The sequence below is a fragment of the Charadrius vociferus genome, unplaced genomic scaffold (genome assembly GCF_000708025.1).
Source record: "Charadrius vociferus isolate BGI_N301 unplaced genomic scaffold, ASM70802v2 scaffold92, whole genome shotgun sequence".
Classification (NCBI taxonomy): domain Eukaryota; kingdom Metazoa; phylum Chordata; class Aves; order Charadriiformes; family Charadriidae; genus Charadrius; species Charadrius vociferus.
In genome coordinates this window covers 1810661-1832028 of record NW_009647874.1, presented here as the reverse complement: position 1 = coordinate 1832028, position 21368 = coordinate 1810661, and the positions used below count along the sequence as shown (strand labels likewise).

The 21368-nt window shown below is 40.1% G+C and overlaps 2 protein-coding genes across 3 annotated transcripts in view; one reads left to right on the top strand and one right to left on the bottom strand.

Moving 5' to 3' along the window:
• The first annotated feature begins 967 nt into the window (after positions 1-967).
• On the top strand, positions 968-12397 carry LOC104284705 (chromosome unknown open reading frame, human C2orf49). Its single transcript, XM_009883069.1, has 4 exons — positions 968-1111; positions 2940-3106; positions 8562-8934; positions 11927-12397. Exons 1-4 carry the CDS (start codon positions 989-991, stop codon positions 11981-11983), a joined length of 720 nt encoding a protein of 239 aa, XP_009881371.1. The 5' UTR covers positions 968-988; the 3' UTR covers positions 11984-12397.
• Positions 12398-15127: 2730 nt separating this feature from the next.
• Positions 15128-21368, bottom strand: part of FHL2 (four and a half LIM domains 2) — a 44362-nt gene continuing 38121 nt past the window's right edge. Inside the window, exons 4-6 of one of the 2 annotated variants that reach the window (XM_009883068.1) lie at positions 19368-19537; positions 17506-17692; positions 15128-16005 (exon numbers count right to left, since the gene is read on the bottom strand). In XM_009883068.1, coding sequence (XP_009881370.1) covers positions 15854-16005; positions 17506-17692; positions 19368-19537 — 509 coding nt within the window. In that variant the 3' untranslated portion in view covers positions 15128-15853. The remainder of the gene's footprint in view (positions 16006-17505; positions 17693-19367; positions 19538-21368) is intronic. The other variant, XM_009883067.1, reaches the window with a different exon arrangement.

The window sequence follows — 21368 nt, the reverse complement described above, 5'->3', positions numbered from 1 at the left end:
GATGGAGGGCGCCACCTGGAAGTGTCAATAGACGTTACCACGTTGCCGGCTTGCTCACCTAAACGATTTTTAAACATGCAGAATTTGAATTAAGTATTCTTAGAAGCGCTGTGTATATTTAGTAATACCGTTACGGAGCCGTGTGCGCGTGACTTGTTCCACACGGGTGTTTTTGTTAAGTTACTCGCGTGACGTCATGTCTTGCCTCTGCCCCCGAGTTCTGCAAAATGCATCAAGTCCTTTAAATTACACTGCTCTCACGCGTTCTAACGACAACGCGGTTAATTTGCTAACCTCGTCATTTGCAATTCCCTCTTCGGTGTTCAAACGTGTAAGCGCATTAGCACGTTATTTTCCTTTGGGATGACGTAGCGACTCCTGTTATTACAAAAGAAGTGTTAAGTCACTGCTTTCAGGGGCACAGTTTTAGCCCCCGTTTAGTTGGGCGGCAAAGCTCCGCCTTTATGGCCGCATAAACGCTCCCTACTTCCTTCCGTACGCTGACAGAACCGCAACGAAACACGCGTTTCCCCCACTCCCTTTTCCCCCCTCCTTTGGCGGTTTTCGGTTGGAGTATGACATCACCTCCTAGGCAACGCCAAAATCCTTCCCACTCCTGCCCGCCTGAGCCCAGCCCAGCCCAGCCGGGAACATGCGGCTCCTGCCGCCCCCCAGACAGGCTGCTCACGTCACAGACTGCCTCGCGCGCCGTGACGTGACGTAAGAGCAGAGCTTGGTGCAGCGCGGCCTCTCTAAGTAACCCCACCCTCAGCTCCTCCCTGTCCGACCGCCCGCGGTTCCTCCGCTCCGGCCTCCACGGGCCCGACAGCGGCTCCGTCACACACATTTTTACCGGCGGGAAATAAACCGGGAAAGAGCCCCACCCAACCCTCACTCCGCCCTGACGTCATGCGACGCGCGTCACTTCCCGCGCGGCATTGTGGGAAGCCGGAAGGGGGGGGGAGAGAGGGGTCGCCGGGGGAAGAAGATGGCGGCGCAGAGAGCGGGCAGTGGCGGCAAGGAGGAGCGAGGGCCGGGGCGCCCGGCGGCGGAGCTGCTGCTGCACCCGGAGCTGCTCTCGGAGGAGTTCCTGCTGCTCACCCTGGAGCAGGTGCGCCCGGCAGCCGCCGGGGTAGACGGCCCGCCCCTGAGCGGGGCCGGGTGGGGGGGCCGCGGGGCCTGCCCCGCCCGGCGGGAAGGGAAGGGAGACAGGCCGGGAGGCCTCCCGGGCCTGCGGCCTCGCTTGTGGTCGCGCCCCCCCTCCGCGTTAGATCCGCCCTCTTCGTATCCCCGCTTTGCTCCGCAGGGAAAGCCCTACCCCTCTCCCCATCGCCTACACGGGAAGTTTTCTCCCACTTCTGCGGTTTCCAAGTCTTCGTGCCGCCCTTAACGGGTGCGCAAGAAGTGTTGCGGGGGGAAACCCCAACCAAAACGCACGTCCGTGCTGTGCAGGCTGGGTGCTTGCTTAGAGGAGGGCTGTGCAGTGAGAGGGGTCTCCCTGTTTGCAGAGGGGCTGTGTTTGAACGGCTAAAGCGGAATTTACACGCATCAGCATGTCTGCGAGACAGCGCTTGCATACATTAGAATTATCTGTGGAAAGGTGATCTCTGTTCTCTTAAAGTTGCCACGTTTATACCCAGTGAATTAGGGAAATGCATTCTATGTAGTCAGTCCAGCTAATGCTTAAGCATGCATAATTCAAAAAAACCTTGAGTTCAAAAGTGAGTTATAAACAGTTTTGGACTGTATGAAGTTTCAGCTGATGTGATTTGGAATACTTGTTACGGCCTTGCCAAAAAATTTTGGGTGCATGAAAAGATAGTAATCAAAGTTGTAGGTTTTTGCATGAGCTCGCTGAATTTTTGTATGTTCTTGTCCATGTAGTTTATGTGGACAAAAATGTACAGGTTTTAGGTCCACATCAGAACTCATGAAGTGTTACCAGAACCAGTAGTGGCAGGGACTTGACCTGCTTTCGGTGACCTCTAGTTTCTAAGACGTTAGTAGGGTTTTTTTCTCTTCTCATAAAGTTGGCAGGAGGTACCAAGAAGTTTCATTTTCATAGCCCTATACATGATTAGAAAGAAAACTGGTGTTCTGTTATAACTGACAGTTACTAGAAATCTCCCTTTGCAACTTATTGTTTGGGAACTGGGGAAGGAAGCATGGCTCTACATCTGTAAGTTTGAACTGCATTATGTTCTAGTTCCCTGTTCTTTAGACATGTGAAGAAGAGCTCTTGGTATTGTAATTAGATTCAGAGAAGTGTGTTTAAGGTGCATGAAAACGTCAGTCAGCAGTATATCTATCATAACTTTTTCTTTTTTTTTTGGCTATTCTTTTTATTGGGAAAAATTGCAGGGGTTTGGATAGGGAGGGGTTGCAGGGTTGACTTCTGTGGTCAAACATGATGAACTGCCCAGTACTGGTTGCAGCTGGATCCGACTGTCTCTGACACTGATGAATACAACCATCACACACCAAAATTTCAAGCAGAGGACCTCCTGTCCTCAAATGCACTTAGCAAAGAGTGGCAGCCACCAGGGGCAGGAGACAGAAAAGGACATACAGGAAGAGGCATCTGAGGAGATATGTGAAGACATGAGCTTGCAGGTAGTGGAAAAAGAAACCACTATGCAGTGACCCAAACAGTCCTGCATTTCCCATTGCCTCATTGAAGGGAGGGACCAAGTGTAATCCACACGGAAAATAAGGGAAATTGACTCTAGGAAGGCAGGAGAGCAGGCTGTCATTGGCACAGGGCAGTTCATGGCCTCTCCACAGCGGTCACCCCTGCAGCCTCCTCACTTCTAAAACCCTGGCGTTTATGCCCAATACACAACCTTAAAGTGGCTTTTGAAAGAAGAAATTATGCCACTAAGATGCCTGTGCTTTGAATTTGTCATAATAACAGCATTTTTTTTTTCTGTTCCCCACAGAAGAATATACTAGTCGAAAGTGATGTAAAGATGGACAAAGATGGTCTCACTGATCTCTATATTCAACATGCTATTCCCCTGCCTCAGCGTGACTTACCAAAAAGTAGATGGGGGAAAATGATGGAAAAGAAAAGACAGCAGAATGAGTCAAAAAGTGAGAATAAAAGGTAATTTAGCTTTCACTGGGTTAGACTTGGAGAACCTGGGACAATGCATTTAGTTTAATGAGACTTGTACAGCTTTTGGACATTGTTACAATTTACAGAGAAAGCCATGTCAGATCTCATGCGTCAGAAGTCTTAAATTCTACTATTCCAATAATAGGGAAAAGAGGAAGATAATATTTTTTTTTTGGTCATCCAAATCTTATTAATGATATCTAGTTTATAGTGCTTCTTTTCATAGAATCATAGAATGGTTTGGGTTGGAAGGGACCTCCAAAGGTCATCTAGTCCAACGCCCTGCAATGAGCAGGTACGTCGTCGGCTAGATCAGGTTGCTCAAATCCCTGTCCAACCTGATCTTGAATGTTTCCAGGGATGGGGCATCTACCACTTCTATGGGCAACCAGTGTTTTACCACCCTCATTTCTTCCTTATATCTAGCCTGAATCTACCCGGTTTTAGTTTAATACCATTACCCCTTGTCCTATCGCAGCAGGCCCTGCTAAAAAGTCTGTCGCCATCTTTCTTATAAGCCCTCTTTAAGTATTGAAAAGCTGCAATAAAGTCTTCCTGGAGCCTTCTCTTTAGCCTGTCCTCATAAGGGAGGTGTTCCATCCCTTTGATCATTTTTGTGATTCCCCTCTGGACCTGCTCTGACAGGTCCATGTGTGTTTTGTACTGGGGACCACAGAGTTGGACACAGTAATCCAGGTGGGGGTCTCATGAGAGCAGAGTAGAGGGCTGGAATCGCCTCCCTCAACCTACTGGCCATGCTTAGTTTGATGCAGCCCAGGATATGGTTGGTTTTCTGGGCTACAAGTGCACATTGCTGGCTCACATCCGGCTTTTTATCCACCAGTACCACCAAGTCCTTCTCCGCAGGGCTGCGCTCAATCCCTTCACCCCCAGCCTGTATTGATACCAGGTTATTGGTACATTTCAAGATACTTTGTAATGAAGAAAATGTAATTATTTCTTATTTCACCTTATAATTGTTACATAATAATCATATTTACAGTGTTCAAGAGTATCAAAAGCATGTTTAATTATGTTTACTCCCTGGACAGGGTTGGTCTACTCTAGAGTCAGGGGTGTATGCTGCAGCAGTTTTGTGTGTCCAATTCAAAACTAACATCTACTTTCTGAGAGAAACATTCTGCCTTGGTTTTAAAACCTTTCTGTTTGAATTTGATCAAAAGCAAAATCTTCCTCAAAAGTGTAATTTACTGAATCTTTTCTCCTCCTGACCTTGCCCCTGCCCAGGACTTTGACATGTGATGTGCACGGGCAGCATTCTGATTTAGCTTCAGCAGTAAATGCTAAAGGAAAGGTAGATGGAAATTCTCATAGTTTTGCATATTACACCTGTTGATTTCATGAGTCTATTTTAGCTTTACTGAAGTTTTTAACTTGGAAGAGCTGAACTAATTCTGTTGAATGATTTTTTATTTTTTTTCCTAATTTTTAAAATTTTTAGTGGCTAGGATGCCGAGTTATCATGTTATAATGTCAGTTTTTTTTCCCCATGTGCATAAAAGGTTATAGTATCTCAGTTTGTTTACAGCTTGCGACTTGAGAATGAACACATAAGGTTAGTGTTTGAATAAAAAGAAACTGTTGGTGTGCTGAAATAGATGCAAAGTAATTTTTTATCAAAGATGTCTGCTTTTCTTTACCAGTTTCTTTACCAGCAATGCTCTTAGCATTTAACATCTAGCATACTAGGCTTAGTCTTTTGCTTTGTTGTTAAACAGTTTTAAGATTTTCCAGCAGTTAGTGGTTTTGCTTGTATTACATGTTTCATACTTAACAAATTTGCTGGCAAAATACTGTCTAGAAAAGTTAAGCTTTTACTGCTAGTATTACTAAGCCCAGAGAAACGGGAGAAATAGACTTTCAGCACTTTCATAAGTAAAACTTGCACAGAGGAAACTTTGGTTATAGTATATTCATGGAAAGAATCAAGGAAGTTCTTTTTGGATGTTAAAAGATTACACTTTTTCTCATAGTTGTGTGTACCACTTAAGCCAAACTGGCACCATGCTGTTGTGCAGAGGAGGAAGTAGAACTTGGTGTTCTTGTTTTAAAAACAAAACAAAATTCCTAGGTATTGTGAGGCTGTAAGTTATGTGCAAGTAAGAGATGGGAACTATGCATGCTGTTAGTTCGGCTTAGAAGTCAGATAAACCGATTGATTGTATGAACAACAGGAGCTTTCTGATGAAAAAGCTCTGTGGAAAGCACAGCTTTACGACACGTGCTGGAATTAATGTGAGGCTCGGAGACTTGATCAGCAGAGCTCAGTGTGTGTTTGCAGGCCTCTAGTAGTTACAGATAAGAGGTAAAAACACATCAAAATTTGGAAGTCAGCCTTAAATATTGTGTTTAGTTTTACTGCTGGAGATTGAGGGCATGTCCTCAAAGACTTGCTGTATATCAGCTGAGCTGCCGTAGTGTGTTATACCTCAATAATACAATCAACTACCTGAGGTCACGGATGATGGTTTCTACATCTTATTACTGAATATTTGAGCTTGCAGACAATCATACCAAATAAAAACAAATGCAGGCTATCCAACTTCAAGTATTTCAGAAAGTGTTTGTGTTCAGGGACAGTTAATTTTGTAGATCTGTAAGATCATCTTGCCTGCTGGAATAAAGAGGATGGTATGAATCTCAAAATGTATATGTAGTTTCTGAAGGGCTATCGAGACTGAAGACTCTCACACTCAAACTCTGTTTCCAGGAGCACTGTGCCTGTACATGCTCAGAGCTGTGGCCTTGGTAGAGCTCATCATTTCTCCTTAGCCACCTGAGAGGCAGCTTTGGCATCCTCTGTGAACTCTTAATGCACTGATAATACTAAGTTCCATGTAAAACATGGTAATTCTGACCAGTTTCAGATATTCACAGGGAAGTGATCACCTGCCTGTTTTAGTAACAGTAATCAGGGGGTGGGAACTAAAAAGTACACTTTTCTCTGGTTTTAGAGTGCTACCTTAAGTACCAGGCTAAGTTAGACAAGAACAGCAGCATTTTTCATTCAATTGTCCTCATAATCGGGAGTTGATCAGATGCCATCCTGACTACATGAGTAATCATGTGAAACAGGGGAAACCCAGATTGCTCATGTACAGAAGCTTTTGCTTCCTCTAGGAAAGCTTGTATTCTTTACCATGTGTACAAAGTAAACAGCAGAATTAGAGCATGCCCTCTGTCCAGCCCAGCGCAAAGCATAGCTAGAACATTTCTCTGAGATGTAGGAGATGTGCATTGAAATCTAGGTTTCACAGAGAGTGTCCTGCAGAACAGGGCACGATCCCCAAACAGTTCTTTTCAGCTGTTAGCATTAGTGTCCTCCTTCAGAAGGGTGCTGGCTAACATGAGTCCTGCTCTGAAGCTTTTAAGCTGCCTGTACTTTATATAAAGTAAGTGAATGTCACACCCAAGGTTCTGTGTTCTTCTGTGAGCCATGTATCTAAAAATCAGATGTGACACTTCTTGACAGTGGAGCATCCAAATTTCTTTTGGAACTTTCCCAAAGCGTTTCTCTGGAAATGTTATCTGTATTGTAGCATGTGGTCATTTGTACAAGTGCTACAATTCTAAAATTCAGCGTAGAATAGATAAGGAACCTCCTAGAACTGTAGTTATTTTTTGACTTACCAGTCCTCACCAAGCAGAATAAAATAAAATAAAATAAAAATCCATAGGAAATGCAGATTTCTTATGTTAAGGAAGGTGACTAAAAAAAGGTATAAAATTTTTTCTTTCACATATTTTGTAAACTGGCTTTCCAAAAAGTCTGCTGGGGAATGTGTTCCTTGTCAGTAGCGTTGAATAAATTCTTGGACAAAACCACAGTGAGCAAAAAGTATCACGTTTTATTTTTGAAGTGTGTATCAGCTTTTTAGGCTTTTCAAGTGAAACTATACTCCTTAATTTAATGGATGTGTTAAATACTACTGTTGATTCAGTAGAATTTAACTGAAACAACATAGCCTGTCTGAACACTCTGGGTCTTGGAACCTATTCTCATTTTGTAGAAGCTTTCCTAGAAACTGCATCTACTGCAGATAGAAGCCAAAGAATTGTGTCTGGTCTCTCAACAAACAAGTCCCAAAAGAGTTAAAGTTCTCTCTTTGTCTCTATCAGTTCCGGGAAGCTGATGAATAGAAAAAGAGGAGGATTATGTGACATAGGTTGTTGTGAACAGATAGTAATCTAGAAGCAAATCTGAATAAGAGCTGAACTTTCTCTTGCTCTGTGGGCTCTTAAATTGTGACTCCTTTCATTTATTTTTTGTTTTTAAAGAAACCCCTCGTCTCGACAGAAATTGTGCAAGCAATGTGTAATTTCTTGATATGTGAGGTTTATCAGCAGTTGCTAATCTAATGTTGTTCCAGGTAAAACAAATGGAGTCTCCGCTTGCGGCTTATTTTAAAGTCTGTCGAGATACCTAACATCGATATTGTCAAATTCCTTAATTACAAATTAATGAATGTACTTCATTGTTGAAAACACTGTAGTTCAACTTTGATTCCTCTGTTTAATATGAGAAGATTAAGCAGTAAGTGTGTATTGAAAACTGAAGTTTCTAAGCAGGAGTATTATACTACTTAATGGTGGCTTCATTTTTTCATTTGTTAAATCTGCACTTCCCAAATACTTTATCATTCTTGAGCAATGCTTTTTTAAAACTCTAAATTCATGTAGAGTGAGCTATGATAACTTTGTGCTTTATTTTTTGACAGTCAGGATGTTTCATGATACTGCTCTTTTGATGTTAGCTTGATGGTATTCCTTTTTCATAAATCAGTTGATACTAAGTTGGCCAGCTGTGACTATACATAGGCTTAAAGGCACAAACTAGTTAAAAAAAGAAGTCGTTAAATCAGCTCAGTGTTCTTGTTCAAGGACAGCTTATTTCAAAAACAGGTATGCTTTTTTTGCTTGATGTTTTCATTCCTTGTCTGACAGTCTTTTGGACTATCTTAATATTATGATTTTGAGTAAGAGTGGAAACAGGGAGGTTTAGAAGCATCGGAATATTAGATGCTGATTTTGTAGGTAAGGTGGCATGTACTTTCTCAAATATTCACCTTCTGAAATAGTTAACAGCTATTAGCTATTTTGTTACTCTGGAATAGTTGCAGAGGTATAAGCATACAGTCTTTAGTCATACAACTGTAATTGTCTGCCTAGAAAGTTCCTCACACAACCCTCTTTGCTGAGGAACACTATTTCTCACACAACCCCTTGCCCCCCTCCCCCTGTTACATTTTGGAAACAATTTCTATTGCCTAAGTTTGGAGCAGCTGAGAGTCGAAGGTTAGTATTTTGGGATATGTTTTTACTTAAGCAAGATTAAATTGGTTTTCACTACTCATGTCTTGGATACGCTATTTTTAGATCATTTAGCTTGTGTTTCTGAGAATTTTACAATTTGTATTTTCAGTGTTACAACAGTGGAAGGTTTAAGGAAACGGCCATTAATTGTATTTGATGGCAATTCAACAAGTACAAGCATAAAGGTGAAGAAGACAGAGAACGGAGCTGCTGATCGCCTAAAACCTCCTCCAGCTGGAAGCACCACCAATACTGTTAGAAGATTATCAGTTCCTTCAAATGCCTCAACATACATTTCAGCCTCCAGTTTGTCAGAGGACGCTAAGCTGGGAATGAGGAATAATGAGGCTAAGCAGAACAATATTTCAAAGACTAACAGCAGCGTGTTGGCTAGTCTGAAGGTGTACCCTTTGTCTCCAGTAGCAGGAACTACTGTTGTGAAGTTAAAGAGAGCAATTCCAAAAGAAGAATCTGATTTGCCGGTATGTGCGTTCAATATCTTATTTTACGGCTTTTTTTTTTTTTTTTTTTAATTGAAACCAGCAGGAGCCAAAAGTAGACCCTTATAAGAGTTTCCAGGATTATTTTATTTTCCAGTAATAGTAGGGTCTTTATTTAGAACAGGCAAAAGAGTACCTGGTTTGGGAAAGATTAGAAAGAAAGAAATGAAGTACTTTGTACTTGTTCATGGGAAGCTTCTGTGTGAGAGAGGCAGCTTTGTAGAAAACATGCATGTAATTTTAAAATGAGTAAGTAGGTAATACTCAAGGTGGTGCTGGTAGCAGTCAAATAAAACACAAAATAGGCTTACTGGTAGGTCTGAGAGAGAGAACAGGTATTAGAAAAATATGAACAGCCTTAAAGGGAGGACAAGTGGTCTGTTTTCTGTAGTAGGGAAGAAAAAAATGGAATTATAACATTTGTAACAATCACACTTGAATGGCCGAGTAGAACAAGCTTTCATTTGTCAAAGTGAAGGAAGAGATGTTACGGGAACTGAAGTGAGATGCTGAGAGCAGTAGAATATATCCTTAGAGGAAGAACACCATCTGTTTTAAATCTCACATAGGAATTGGCAAGCTAGAGGAAGGAACTGGATGTGAAAATCTGGAGAGCTGCCTAGATTGTGGGTCTGAATGAGAAGCCATAACAACAAACCATACTAGTTGAAGTGAGAAGCGAAAGGTCAAGTGCTCATTTTGAGCCATAGTGATCTTAATCGGGTACCTGGGCTTCTATAAGATGATGAGAAAGACATGCTGAGAACTTGAACAGAAGGGTGCTGTTCTCAAGTAGAAGACTGGTGACTGAGCTGTTAACCATAAAGGTAAATAGTTATTTTCTTTCTGCAAGTCAGATTCAGCTGCAAACAAACTTTCTATAGAGAACAGAACTAAACTACAGATGAGGGCAGAATGAGGGTGATGAGAGAAGAGATAAGGCAGGATATATGAATTCAGGAGGGCATATCTTTGAAAGTGTAGGTAATGGTGCTGAATGTAGCTGCTAGTTGGGGAGAAGGCTAGAACACTGGTTAATTTTGACAAAGGTGTGGTAAGTCTTTAAGGGCTTGTCAGTGAGCAAGGAGCAATGGGCCATCTCCTCTTTAAAACATACTGCAAGGTAGAGGTAAGTCTTATATTTGTGTTGTATTCCCTCACGGTGCAAAGGAATTTTCACATTTCTACTGGAATATGGGAATATCTGGAATAAGTCTGAGCTTTTCAAAGGAAGAAATAGTAATATCTGCTCTCATTTGAACTGCAGGGGGAGCTTTAGATATGCAGTGTGCAGTTACATAGATTAAAATTTTCCCAGGACACCAGACCTGACTTCTCTTTTCTCAGTATTGCCTCACAAAATGCTTTCTATCCAACTCGTGTTTTGGTTTTTTCTTTTTTAAAAAATCCTTTCATGAAAGAATGCAGGTAATATCCTTGCTGCATGGATTGGTAGGTTCTATCAGACTTCTGTTAAACATGAACACCTATACACGTGGCTGTTCTGAAAGACAGTTTTAGCAGCTTTTATAAGAATCATGGCTGTGACCCTGAATCAAATTAATGCTGGAGAGGTGTTTCCTACTAACAGTATCACTCATTTATTTTAGTATTTAGAACTCTTCTTAGTATTGGTCAGATCTCAAACTACAAAACTGCAGAGCTTTTGAAACTCATTTAGCATACACCTCACAGCTTCTTTAATTTAAATGTTCTGTAGATGCAATCATGAACACTTTTAAGTGACACTGTATAACTGACACTCGAAAGCTATGAATTCCCACACTTGACTTTCTATTTTAGCCACAGTTTACGTTGTTGAAGTTAATACCAGTAAGTTCAGTCATGTCTTGGTTAATGTCGGTCCGACATGTTTGAAGTTTGGCAAATGTGTTGTATGGATGTTACTTTACTGTCTGAAATTAAACATCGTGGTATTGAATAACAAGTGATGCAGCCAGGAAGAATCAGTACACTTGGCGGGTGGCTGTAGAATGTAAAGCCTGATGTATTTTTAGTATAATGACAGTAGTGACAATTTCAAGCAAGCCAATGTTTCTTTACTTTTAAGAAAAACTGAAGTTCTTGGGCTGAACGGCACAGAAATGTGCTTCTGATCTTTTAGTCTAATTCCTGTCAACCTTTCAGTGGTTGCAGTCCACAGGATTGCTGTAAATAAACTAACATTTAAACTCTTAAGGAGACGAGATCTCTAGGTTGTGTTCCTCAAACCAGTGTGGTGCAGAATGTTCTCAAAAACTCATATACTTGTCTTTACTCTGCTTGTGTAAACTGTTAAAGCTCTAATTTTTCAAGTTGTTTTTCTTATTTTAGATGGTGAAAGGTAATCACTTCAATCTCCCATTGTTTTACTTTGGGCTTGCTTGGGTTTTTTTCTGGTTTCTTGGGGCAGGGCTTGAAGGATGAGTTCATCTGAGGCTTTGGCAGTTGTTTCACTTTTCTATACAGGTCATTATAAAGGAATATATACTTTGCCATCTCTTTTTCTAATCTTTTTACTATTTGACAACAGTAAACCGGTTTCCTAGTTGTACGTTTGTTGTTTGGGTTTTTTTTTGTTTTTTTTTTTGTTTTTTTGACACAATCCCATTTCAACAAGTATTTTAGGAAAGCAATCTGAAATAACTTTAGAAATATGTTTTGAAATTCCAATATGTACCCGTTTCTAAGCTCCATAAATGAAAGATATTTTTGCATAACTAATTGTAGGGTTAAGAAAACGCAGAAGACATATGATTCACAGGTAGTTAAATTAATTTGCTTTATTTTTATGTTCTCTAGAGAAGTTCTGTGATATTTAACTTTCTCCACAAGGTGGCAATAGAAAGCTGTTGTAGTAGCATATAGGTGAGTACAGCAGCAGTCAGTACCAGATTGGAACATGGCAGGTTAATTACTAAGTTCTACTTGCACAGTGTATCTAGGAATACTTACATTTTTTCTTGTATTCCAGAATGACCTAAAGCCTACAGAAGCAAAGAAGAAAATCCAGCATGTTACGTGGCCATGAAGTAGCTAATGGTGCTTGAAATGTAAATGTTACTTCCATGTTTTCAAACAGATAAGTCATATTTAAACAGTTTAAGTACAATTCTTTTTAAACCTTACAGGGATTCAGATTGCTGTGAAGTTTTAACAAGTTTAAAAGTTCCCCGTTGTAAAGCTGGAGTCATTATCACCAGTCACCTTAAGAAAGTCTACTCTTGTACACCAAGTAGTTCATTACTTCTTTGAAAGGTGATAATGTTACAATATACTAAACCCCTCACTTTTAGTTTTCAAGATTACTGTAGTTCATCTCCTGCATGTCCCTATGATTCACACATATAAGTATATGGTTTTTTTGTTTCGGTAAGATTCAGTTTTGTTCCACTTCTGGTTAAATAGTTAAAATAGCTATTGAGATTCAGAGTGATCCCAAGAGCCTTCTTGGCTTCAAAAAGATAATTCATTTAGATGAGAAAACTGACCATTCTGCTAATAAGATAGTCTGAGACAATTTTTTTTTTCCTTTTTATTGCACAAAACAGGAGTGTAGAATTTACAGGGCAAGTTAGGTTGGTAATAAGAGATGAACTATTTAACAACATTACTTCAAATTGAAGTTTCTCTTATTGACGTATGAAGAAAGAAATGCACAGATGGAAGTATGTTATTAGACTGATATGAATCTTTGAGAGGAAGTAGTGAATGGATTAGTGCCATGTTTTCTTAAATACTTAGGCATATTTTATACATGTGTAAGTGTAAAAATGTGCTGATGTAGCAAATTTGCTTGTTTTCCTGGTTACAGTCATGCTTATAAAATATGACGAAAACCTGTGGAATGCAGGCCAGTGCTTTCTCAACTTATTAACAGTTGGAGAGGGACAGGAATAGGAAGACAAAGAAGTACCTTGAGGGCATTAGTGTATGTAGTCGCATTCTTAAAAAAGAAAATACCAAACAACCACCCAACCTGTTTTCCCTTCCTTTGATAAGTTAACATGGATGTTGGTTTTCTGTGAAACTTGTTTCGTCTGGATTATTGGTAGTGCCTTATGAGGCAGAAATCTAGTTACGTTGCTGGAAACATTGTCATTAAATCTCAGTGGCTCATGGTGAAGCCAGTTTAGATCCATTTTAAACACGTGGATGATAAATAATAATAATGCTCCCAAACGAGTAAAAACCAAAATCAACTTCTGAATCTGCTTAGTTAACTCACTAAAAGAAGCTGTCAGTAGTGATTTGAAAGCTTGTTTACATTTTAATATTGGTTAATATTGAAACCAAAAAACTGTAGCTTAATTCATTACTGACAGAAGTTCTCCATTCACTGTTATGACATAAAAGGCACTTCTTGAATGCTGTAAAATGGTAAGAATGTATATGTTTTGAAATATTGTGTGCTGTTTCCCTTTTACTAAACACTTGTGCAGTTTTTGTACTTGAGTACAGCAAACTTTAACGTAATGTACATTTTGTATGTAAAGAGTTGTCTTTTAAGTAGCCTTATCCTATTTAAATAAATTCAATTAAAAGCAAACAAAGTAGTGCTGGCTTGTTTTTGTGATGTAGTTAAGCTTGTTCATTTTGTACAGTTACATTTCAGTGGACTTGAAGCGATTAGAGCTTAAGAAAAAGCTTACAGGGTAAAAGGCTCAGTAGATACTTTGGAATTTTAGCAGCAGTTAGTATCACGTGAAGCGCTTGTCCTTCCACTTCAAGTGTAACAGTCTGATAGGAGTTCTGTTTTGTGAGTGGCTTCTTGGCAGTGGTTTAGAGCCTAGGCTATATTTTGTTGTAGTTTCAGTTGCTAGGAGCATGTGTGTGTTGGTATGTGTTAAGGAGTGATACGCAGAACTGTACTGGAATAATAGCGTGATGCTGCTATTGCATGGTAACAGTCTTGTTTTCAGGTCAGTATGCTTTCCAGCCTACCATGTTTCACCTACCTTTCCCCAAAGCTGGGACCATTTTGCCATCTGTTGTAGTGCTTGAGGGGCAAGGTGCAAGCCATGCTGCTATTACTACCTCCCGCTACCCTCTTAGCTAATAGTAATCCTTCTCTCAGCAAAGTACTAGAGCAGAGCATCAGTGTGCTGGGGGATTGCCAGGCCCCCAGGAGAGAGTAAGTGAGGTGCTTGCCCTCCTTTGGGAGGCATGGATATAAGGGTGATTTTTATGGCTGTCCTTTACTATGGCCTTTGTCATAGAATGAAGTCACCAAAGAATGGAATTTAGGCATTCAGTGAGAGCAAATTAGTATGGTGTGCACTTCAAAAATGTCAGCTATCCAGGTTCTTCAAATGGTGTACAGTAAACCAAATCCGATGCATCTATTTAGCTTGTTGAATGAATGAGCAAGGAATGATCTGTGAGCACTTTACACTTGGTACAAAAAAAAAGACAAATTCAGAAGTGGTGGCAGGAGCAACATTTCCCTACCCAGTCACACACAGAGTAAGTATATTCCTAATTCTTCTTTCCACATCTGAAAGTTCCTGTTGGAAGTGTGACTTATTACTTTCCTTCTTTTGCTGGATGAATTCCATCTGGAAGGTGTACGAGGACTGTACATTGTATAACATGGTACCAGGACTGTACATCGCGTAACATGGCCGTATTTTGCTTTGGGATGTTATCTTCCTTTGGATTGTTTGCTCTTGATTTTATTGTCCTGCCAGCATGCGGTTGCTGAGAGTTGCCTTTGCAGCAAACATGTAGCAGAAATGATGCTAGAGCAAAGGGTATTATGTATTGCAATACAGAACAGAATTAAAGCATCCCTTAGTATGGAAGTTGAACTTCTGACTTTAGCAAAGATTAAATGTCTTTTGTCTTGACTGACTTGCTTGCTGAGAACAATGATATTTTGGTTTTGAGTTTAGAGCCAATGAATAAATTTTAATCTGCTGCAGTCGATTCACTGTTTTCATACAGTCGTTCATCTTTGCTGATAATTTTCCTGCTCATTTCAGTTAGTAGAAGGCTTATATCAGCAGGGCCCGTATGAGGCAATAGACAATTCTAGACTCCACGGTTTCATAATGACTGGGTGCAAGAGGCGTTGTGTTTGTATGGCTCTTACATTGTGTTTCTTCAGACTGGGAAAGCATTTTATTTGTAAATATCTAGAATGTAAATACAATCGAAGCACGATCACAATTTGGTTTTAAATGAGTTTATTTTGAAAAGTACAATGTGCAGTGTAATGTCGACTAACTGTAATACTGACACTGTCAATCAGAACATGTACTTCACACAATGATCAGCTAGTCATGCAATAAAATATGTACCTGTTATGAAGCACTCCCACTTCAACTGTTTTATCGTTATCTCTTTATGGCATCGCACAAATCCTTGTACATTGAAACACCCTCTACGTTCACAGTCTTTCTACACACTTGACAGCACACACTAGTCACATAGCTCAAGAACACTGAGGTGAGACCAAAGCCTTATTGAAATCGAATGGTGTTTGCCATTGATTTCAGTGGGCTGAGGGTCTCACCCTGAATATCCATCTATGAATGTAGTGTGCGTGGCCATTGTCATCCTTGAACTATATCACTTGCTTGTAACTGGAATATTTAGTGGAAGGGAAAAAAAAAAACCAACACAAAAAAAGTATGTTATGTCAATAACACCCAAATGGTTTTACAGCTCAGGTTTTGCATTAGTTTTGGTTAGCTGTAGAAATCTTAAACACCAACACTGCTGCTAGAGATTTTGAAGTTTTCCCTCCAGATTTGGAGAGTTTGAAGAAAAAGGTTAAGTGTTGTTAATAGTACAGTGAAACACAGAGTGGCAAAGCTAGTTCCGAACATCCGTGTGTTTCAGACTATGTATTGCAAGCACAGCTTTCCTCCCTTCTCCCCACCTCTTATTTTGAACTTTAAATATCCTTCCCACATTCAGGGCAAAGGATGTCATCCCTTTCTGTGAGGAAACCGCGACCCACTAATGAGAGAGAGCACTTCTTACAGTTAAAGCAATCATTATGCCACTGCCGTTCTTCAAAGGAGATGTACTTGGTTCCTCCGAGTCCTGTTTGAAAACCAAAAGCATTCTGTTACAAGAAAAGAATAGCACTTCAGCCACCAAGTGATGCTATTTCACACTCCCCTCGTGGATTGCTATGGATATCTGACATACAGTAGTGCAAAAATGCCATTGTGAAAGATCTATTTGTTGCTGTGCTAGTTTTGCCACCCTTATTCTGTAGCAAGTAACATTTTCATCCTCACATAGTTCTGTTGCTTTCAGCTAAGTTAGTGAACTAGATTGTTATTACTGGTGATAATGGCGGAAAAGAACTTTCAAGGGATGGCACTACAATGTACAGCAGAAGAAAAGGAAAGCAACAGCCCCTGAACAGAAGTCTGGTAGTTTCTTACAGGATGTTTTATGGCATCTGAGTAAGTTAATTTTGTTTGGTAAAAATGTATTTAGTTCGTTAAAGAAGTCTGACAGGTTGCATCATGACTTGGTTCATAGCTTTGAAGGAAGAGTGCCTGAAGAAAAGAAGCAGATTAGCAAACCATGAAAAACATTCAAGAGTTTGAATCTATGGAGGTTATCATAAAGGATGCTGAAGTTGTACAGGAAAAAAGAGAAAAGAGATGCATGTCTCTTAGTAGTAATTATCTCTTGCTTAACCTCAGAAATGACAAGCAATTTTAATATGATGCATTGGAATGACAAGCTGGAAGTCGATGAAAAGATTTAGTTGGGTGTATCTCACCTGATGAGAGGTGTTTTTGTTTTGTTTTGTTTTGCCATTAGTAGCAATATTTGAAAAATACAGCATATGGTAGAAAGGACAGCGATATTCAAAAGATAAATGCCTCTTTCACACAAACAGAAAGCAGTACCGGTGGTGTTATGCACTGACTAGGAGCTATGCAGTCAGGCATATGTGAGTGAGGGACAGGTGCAAGGGCAGAGCGGTAACCAGAGAAAATGGTCCAGATAGAACTCAGGTTTGCAGTCTTGGACTGTATGGATCATGCTGTTAAATGCTGTTTACTTCATAGAGGAAGCTATATTTTTATCAGAAGTGTTACAAAGTAAAGCTCTAAGCAGTTGCTCCTTTAAGTACTTTTGTACTGGAAAGCAGTAGCTTGTGATTTCTCCGTTGCCATCCTGAAAAGTCAGGGAAGAAGTGCGCTGTGCTAAAGCATGAGGTATAAGCCAGCTAGACACTTTCTGCTGGTGGAGGGGCTGTTGTTGCTGAGGCCAGTGATCCCTTTGATGAACACAAGTGGAATGACGTACAGAACATGCATATTCCACTACATGCATAGCTCTGTTACTGTGTCTGCCATGTTCCATTGTAATCAGGGGAAAAGGAGGAAACTTCAATTTAAGGACGTCTTCCATTTCTTTCTGTTAGGCACTTGAAAGGTATTATAAGTATTTAATTTCACACTTTTTGAATTGTATAGTGTATTGAGTCTCTCAAGTTACTCAGAAGGAATTATTGAACCATTTTTAATATTATAAGCAGTTCATTCAAAAAAAACCCCCAAATTTAAAGAGACCTACCGCTGATTGGGTTTGTGCATCCAGCACACTTCTTGGCGTAGAGGTTGCAGAAGCAGCTCAGGCAATATGCAAACTCATCCCTGGAAGTAAAGCGTTGTCCGGACAACTGCTTCTTGCATCCGGTACAAACGAAGCACTCCTTATGCCATGGCTGCTCGCGGTAGGTAACACCTCCTGTAGTGATAGCCTGTTTTATGGAAAGTAAGACAGAAAGTGTTTTTTTGAGGGTGGCAGGTTTGTATCTTGATTCAGTAGAGAGGAAGGGTGATGAGGTTTTTGTGGGTGGGAGGAGGGAGAGAAGGCTTAACAGCAGCAAACCCATCATTTTGTCTGGAGTTGACCTTGGGAGAAGCGTGCAAGTGATTTATTATAATTTCCTAATTTATACAAAGAAGCCCCATACTAAAAGTTCTTTATTCTCCATATATTGTATAATCTCACTGTCAGTTGTCCTCTTTGTTTTTAAAGCTAGTCTTTGTATGTCGCTTTTCTTATGCATGTGCTAGTATTTCCTTTACCTGTCCCATTCTTCATGGTGAAGGAACTACCTTATGTGTTTCAACTTCCCTGTTACTTTCCTTGGCAAAGACTGTTTTATTTCAAATTTTAGCTGAAGCCTTTGCTTTCTGCTTCTCCGGACTTTGGGGTTTTTCCTCTTATAACAACTTGTTGCCTACAAAACCAGCTCCCTTGATGTTGCACTAACTGAACTTTTTTGCTCCTTTGAGTGTTCCTAAGAAGGCTGTAAAACCAATAACTTTAATTTTTCTTCCTTTCTTCAGTAAAGGGAAACTCCCTGGGAATTAGGCTTGTATGTGATCATGCTACCTAATATGTGTATTCCTCTGTTTCTTTGCCTCTATCCCAAGTATTTTAGAGCCTGTTCTCAAATGTGGACACTAGGCAGAGTTTTTAAGATACGAAACTCCTAGAAGTTTTGGAAAATTGATGGATGGGTGGGAGGTAGTAAAGGTAACTAGGTATACTTCAGGTCAAAGGCTGAAAGAAAAATTTAGCCTTTGCCGGTTTTGTTTTGCCTGTGCAGCAGCAAAGATGGAATCAGCTAGTATGTCTGACCAGAATGCTGCTTTGCTTGGCTGGAAGGGCAAATGAGCAGGTAGCACATGGGCAAGAAAGTCTTGGAAGTGTGGGCACAGGTGGTGGCTGGAAGTATGCCGAGGTTAAAGGGAGGCAAAGAGGGAACAGTGGCAGTGGGAAAGGGATATAGCTGTCATTTTGATTGTCTTTGCCTATGCAGATATCCATAGGAAACTGGGATTTGTTAGTTCCGTAAGTGATGATATGATTCTTTTTAGGAAAGAATTCTAAAATTCTTATCAGTGTCTGTGCATAGAATTTAGGAAGTTCACAAATAAAAGGTCTTTAACCTAGAAAGTAGTACTTCTGAGCATATTGAGTTTACAAGTGTTTATTTCAAGAACAGCATTTGCTCTGTGTAAAGCTTGTCTCTCTGTTTTGAACTTCTTTAGAATGTTTTAAAATGATCAGTGTTAGCTCATCTTCCTTCCAATTGAAATATTTAAGTATATGATATATGAAGGGTTATATTGGAATGAGGTATTCCACTGTGGAGTTTTTATTTTGCTTTGTTTTGCTTTTAAAAATGTGTTCTCTGTGTGCTTTCAGTCCAAAGGGCTCTTTAACCCTGTGTAAGAGAATTCTCATTGTACTAAATGCTGTTCCTGGTGCAGAATGGGAACTGAAATTACATCATCTCTTAAAATCGGTTGATTCTGAATCTTTAAACACATGTAGAAAAATAAGATACTCTGCCTCCTTGGACATAAAATGGGATAGACTTGAATCCCTTAGGGTTTAGGTAAGTAAAATAAGAGCACTACCTTCTTGCACTGGACGCACTGCATGGCAAACTGCTTTTCGTAGCAGGGTACACAAAAGTTCTGATTGTCCTTAGGGATGAAACTCTTTGTCCCAATAGGCTGTTGGCAGCGGTAGCAGATGAAGCAGGTCTCATGCCAGCTGTTGCCCTTGTATTCCATCTTCCGAGTACCTGTAATGAGACCAGAGCGTCAATTGAACTTCTTCTGTCTGAGACTGATGCAATTCGTTGGTCTTGTTCGCCTGACAGCTGGCTGTCAGTCAGTAAGCAGTGCAGCTGTGAGACAGAGGCTATTTCTTGTTCCCATCAGCTTTGCATGGTGTTGGGTACCATTTTAATTTTTTGGAGAGTGAGTGGTTTTTCTCCTCCTGTAAAGAAGAGAAACGTTTACTGCTAATAATGAAGACTTAGGACCTTAATAATACCACGTTTTTTTGTGGTATTATTAGAGTTAAGAATGAATTCTAACGCATAGGAAGATTTTGGGGAATTGGGGAGACACCAATATAAGCTGCTGCTAGTGCTGAGTGAAGGTAAGATCATTCCTCAAGTTGAACTTTGTTCATGCCAAGTCCCTTTTCTTTCTTTTTTAAACAGCTGCAAGCTACTTGGTTACTTCCTGGCAAGCTTCGCGCCTCCCTTTCCCAATACAGTATAGTTAGTCTGTGAAAAAGAATGATTTTGTATCTGCTCTGTGGCCTTATTCTGGTCCTTATTGAAGTCCACTAAAAATTTGCAAGGGTTTCCAGCTCTGCACCACCTATCCTAAATGTTTTTCTGTCTCTTGAAACTTTCAGCGAGAGAGAACTTTCTCCCTGTCTTCAGTTGTATTAAAACCATGGTCGCTATGTGAAAGGAATAAAAATCTTTAAACAATCCTTTACTGAAAAATCAGAAAAGTGGTACGGTAGTTAGGAGCTAAATGTACTTGTCTAGAATGAAGTTTTAGGGTACGGATACTGTGCTTTGCAGATTCAGTCCACTGTATGACAAGTGGACTCTGAGCCCTTCCAGAAAATTGAAGGTGCCCTATTATATGGAGAAATTTCTTTGTACGCTGTATAATTTCCTATGTACCAGTTTCAGTCAGAATATTTGATACTGGCCAGAAGGAAAAACAAACAAATAATGGTCCTACAGTTCTGCATTACTTTTGCAGCCTGTAGCAACAAACGTGATGCTAAGTGCTTGGCAGACTGACAAGCTAACACATGTTGGCTAATGATGAAGAACCATACTAACTCCTTCAATGACAACTCTCCCCACCCCCGTTACTGCAGGGTGAAGTTTTACCATTTCCCCCTTTCTCAAGTATTAATTTCTCTTTGTTTACTAGTTGCATGTTTTTCTTACTTTTCTGTCTCATTAACTTCTGTGCAGAGGAAGGTTTGGTTTTTAAAGAATTGACTTGCGGCATTGTAAGGTGAGCTGTTAATTATCCTTCTGCATGCTTTTTGCACGCTTAAATATTTCTATCTATGTTATTAGGGGACACCTTTTAAGAATTATGCCCTCTCTGTGCTAGTAACTTTCTGTATCATACTGAGGAGCAACTAAATCAGTCCTTGAAGGAATGATGTTCTGGAAAAAGAGGACGTGGATACATTTTTTTTTAATAGTCTAGAATTCAATTTTCACATTTTTAGCTGTTCTCTCTTTGGGATTGTTTTGTGACTGAAACTCAAGGCAGGGGGAGCCCTGTTTGTTCGCTGCTGCACTGAAGTCAGTGGGAGTTTAGTTTGCAGAAGGACTGAAAGATCAAGCTTGTAATTACTTTAGTATTTAATGGGCTTGTCATGATAATACTTTATTAAATCTAAATTGTACATTTAGTGGAGCAAAGCAAAGGGCAAGTGTAGCATTAAGAGTCTCCATAAAGGGTATCCAACCACTTGCTGGTTCTTTCAAAATGAATTATGCTTCAGTTGGTGATCATAGTGCTCTGGTGTAGCTCCTGTATTAACATGGTGTACTGTGTAAGTAGCAAATACATGCTGGGTGT

Bases quoted from the DNA above. Each gene is read 5' to 3' on its own strand.
- LOC104284705 (XM_009883069.1), top strand. From the start codon at position 989: ATGGCGGCGCAGAGAGCGGGCAGTGGCGGCAAGGAGGAGCGAGGGCCG. The intron at 1,112-2,939 runs GTGCGCCCGGCA...TGTTCCCCACAG, and splicing joins TGCTGCTCACCCTGGAGCAG to AAGAATATACTAGTCGAAAG. The intron at 3,107-8,561 runs GTAATTTAGCTT...TTGTATTTTCAG, and splicing joins TCAAAAAGTGAGAATAAAAG to TGTTACAACAGTGGAAGGTT.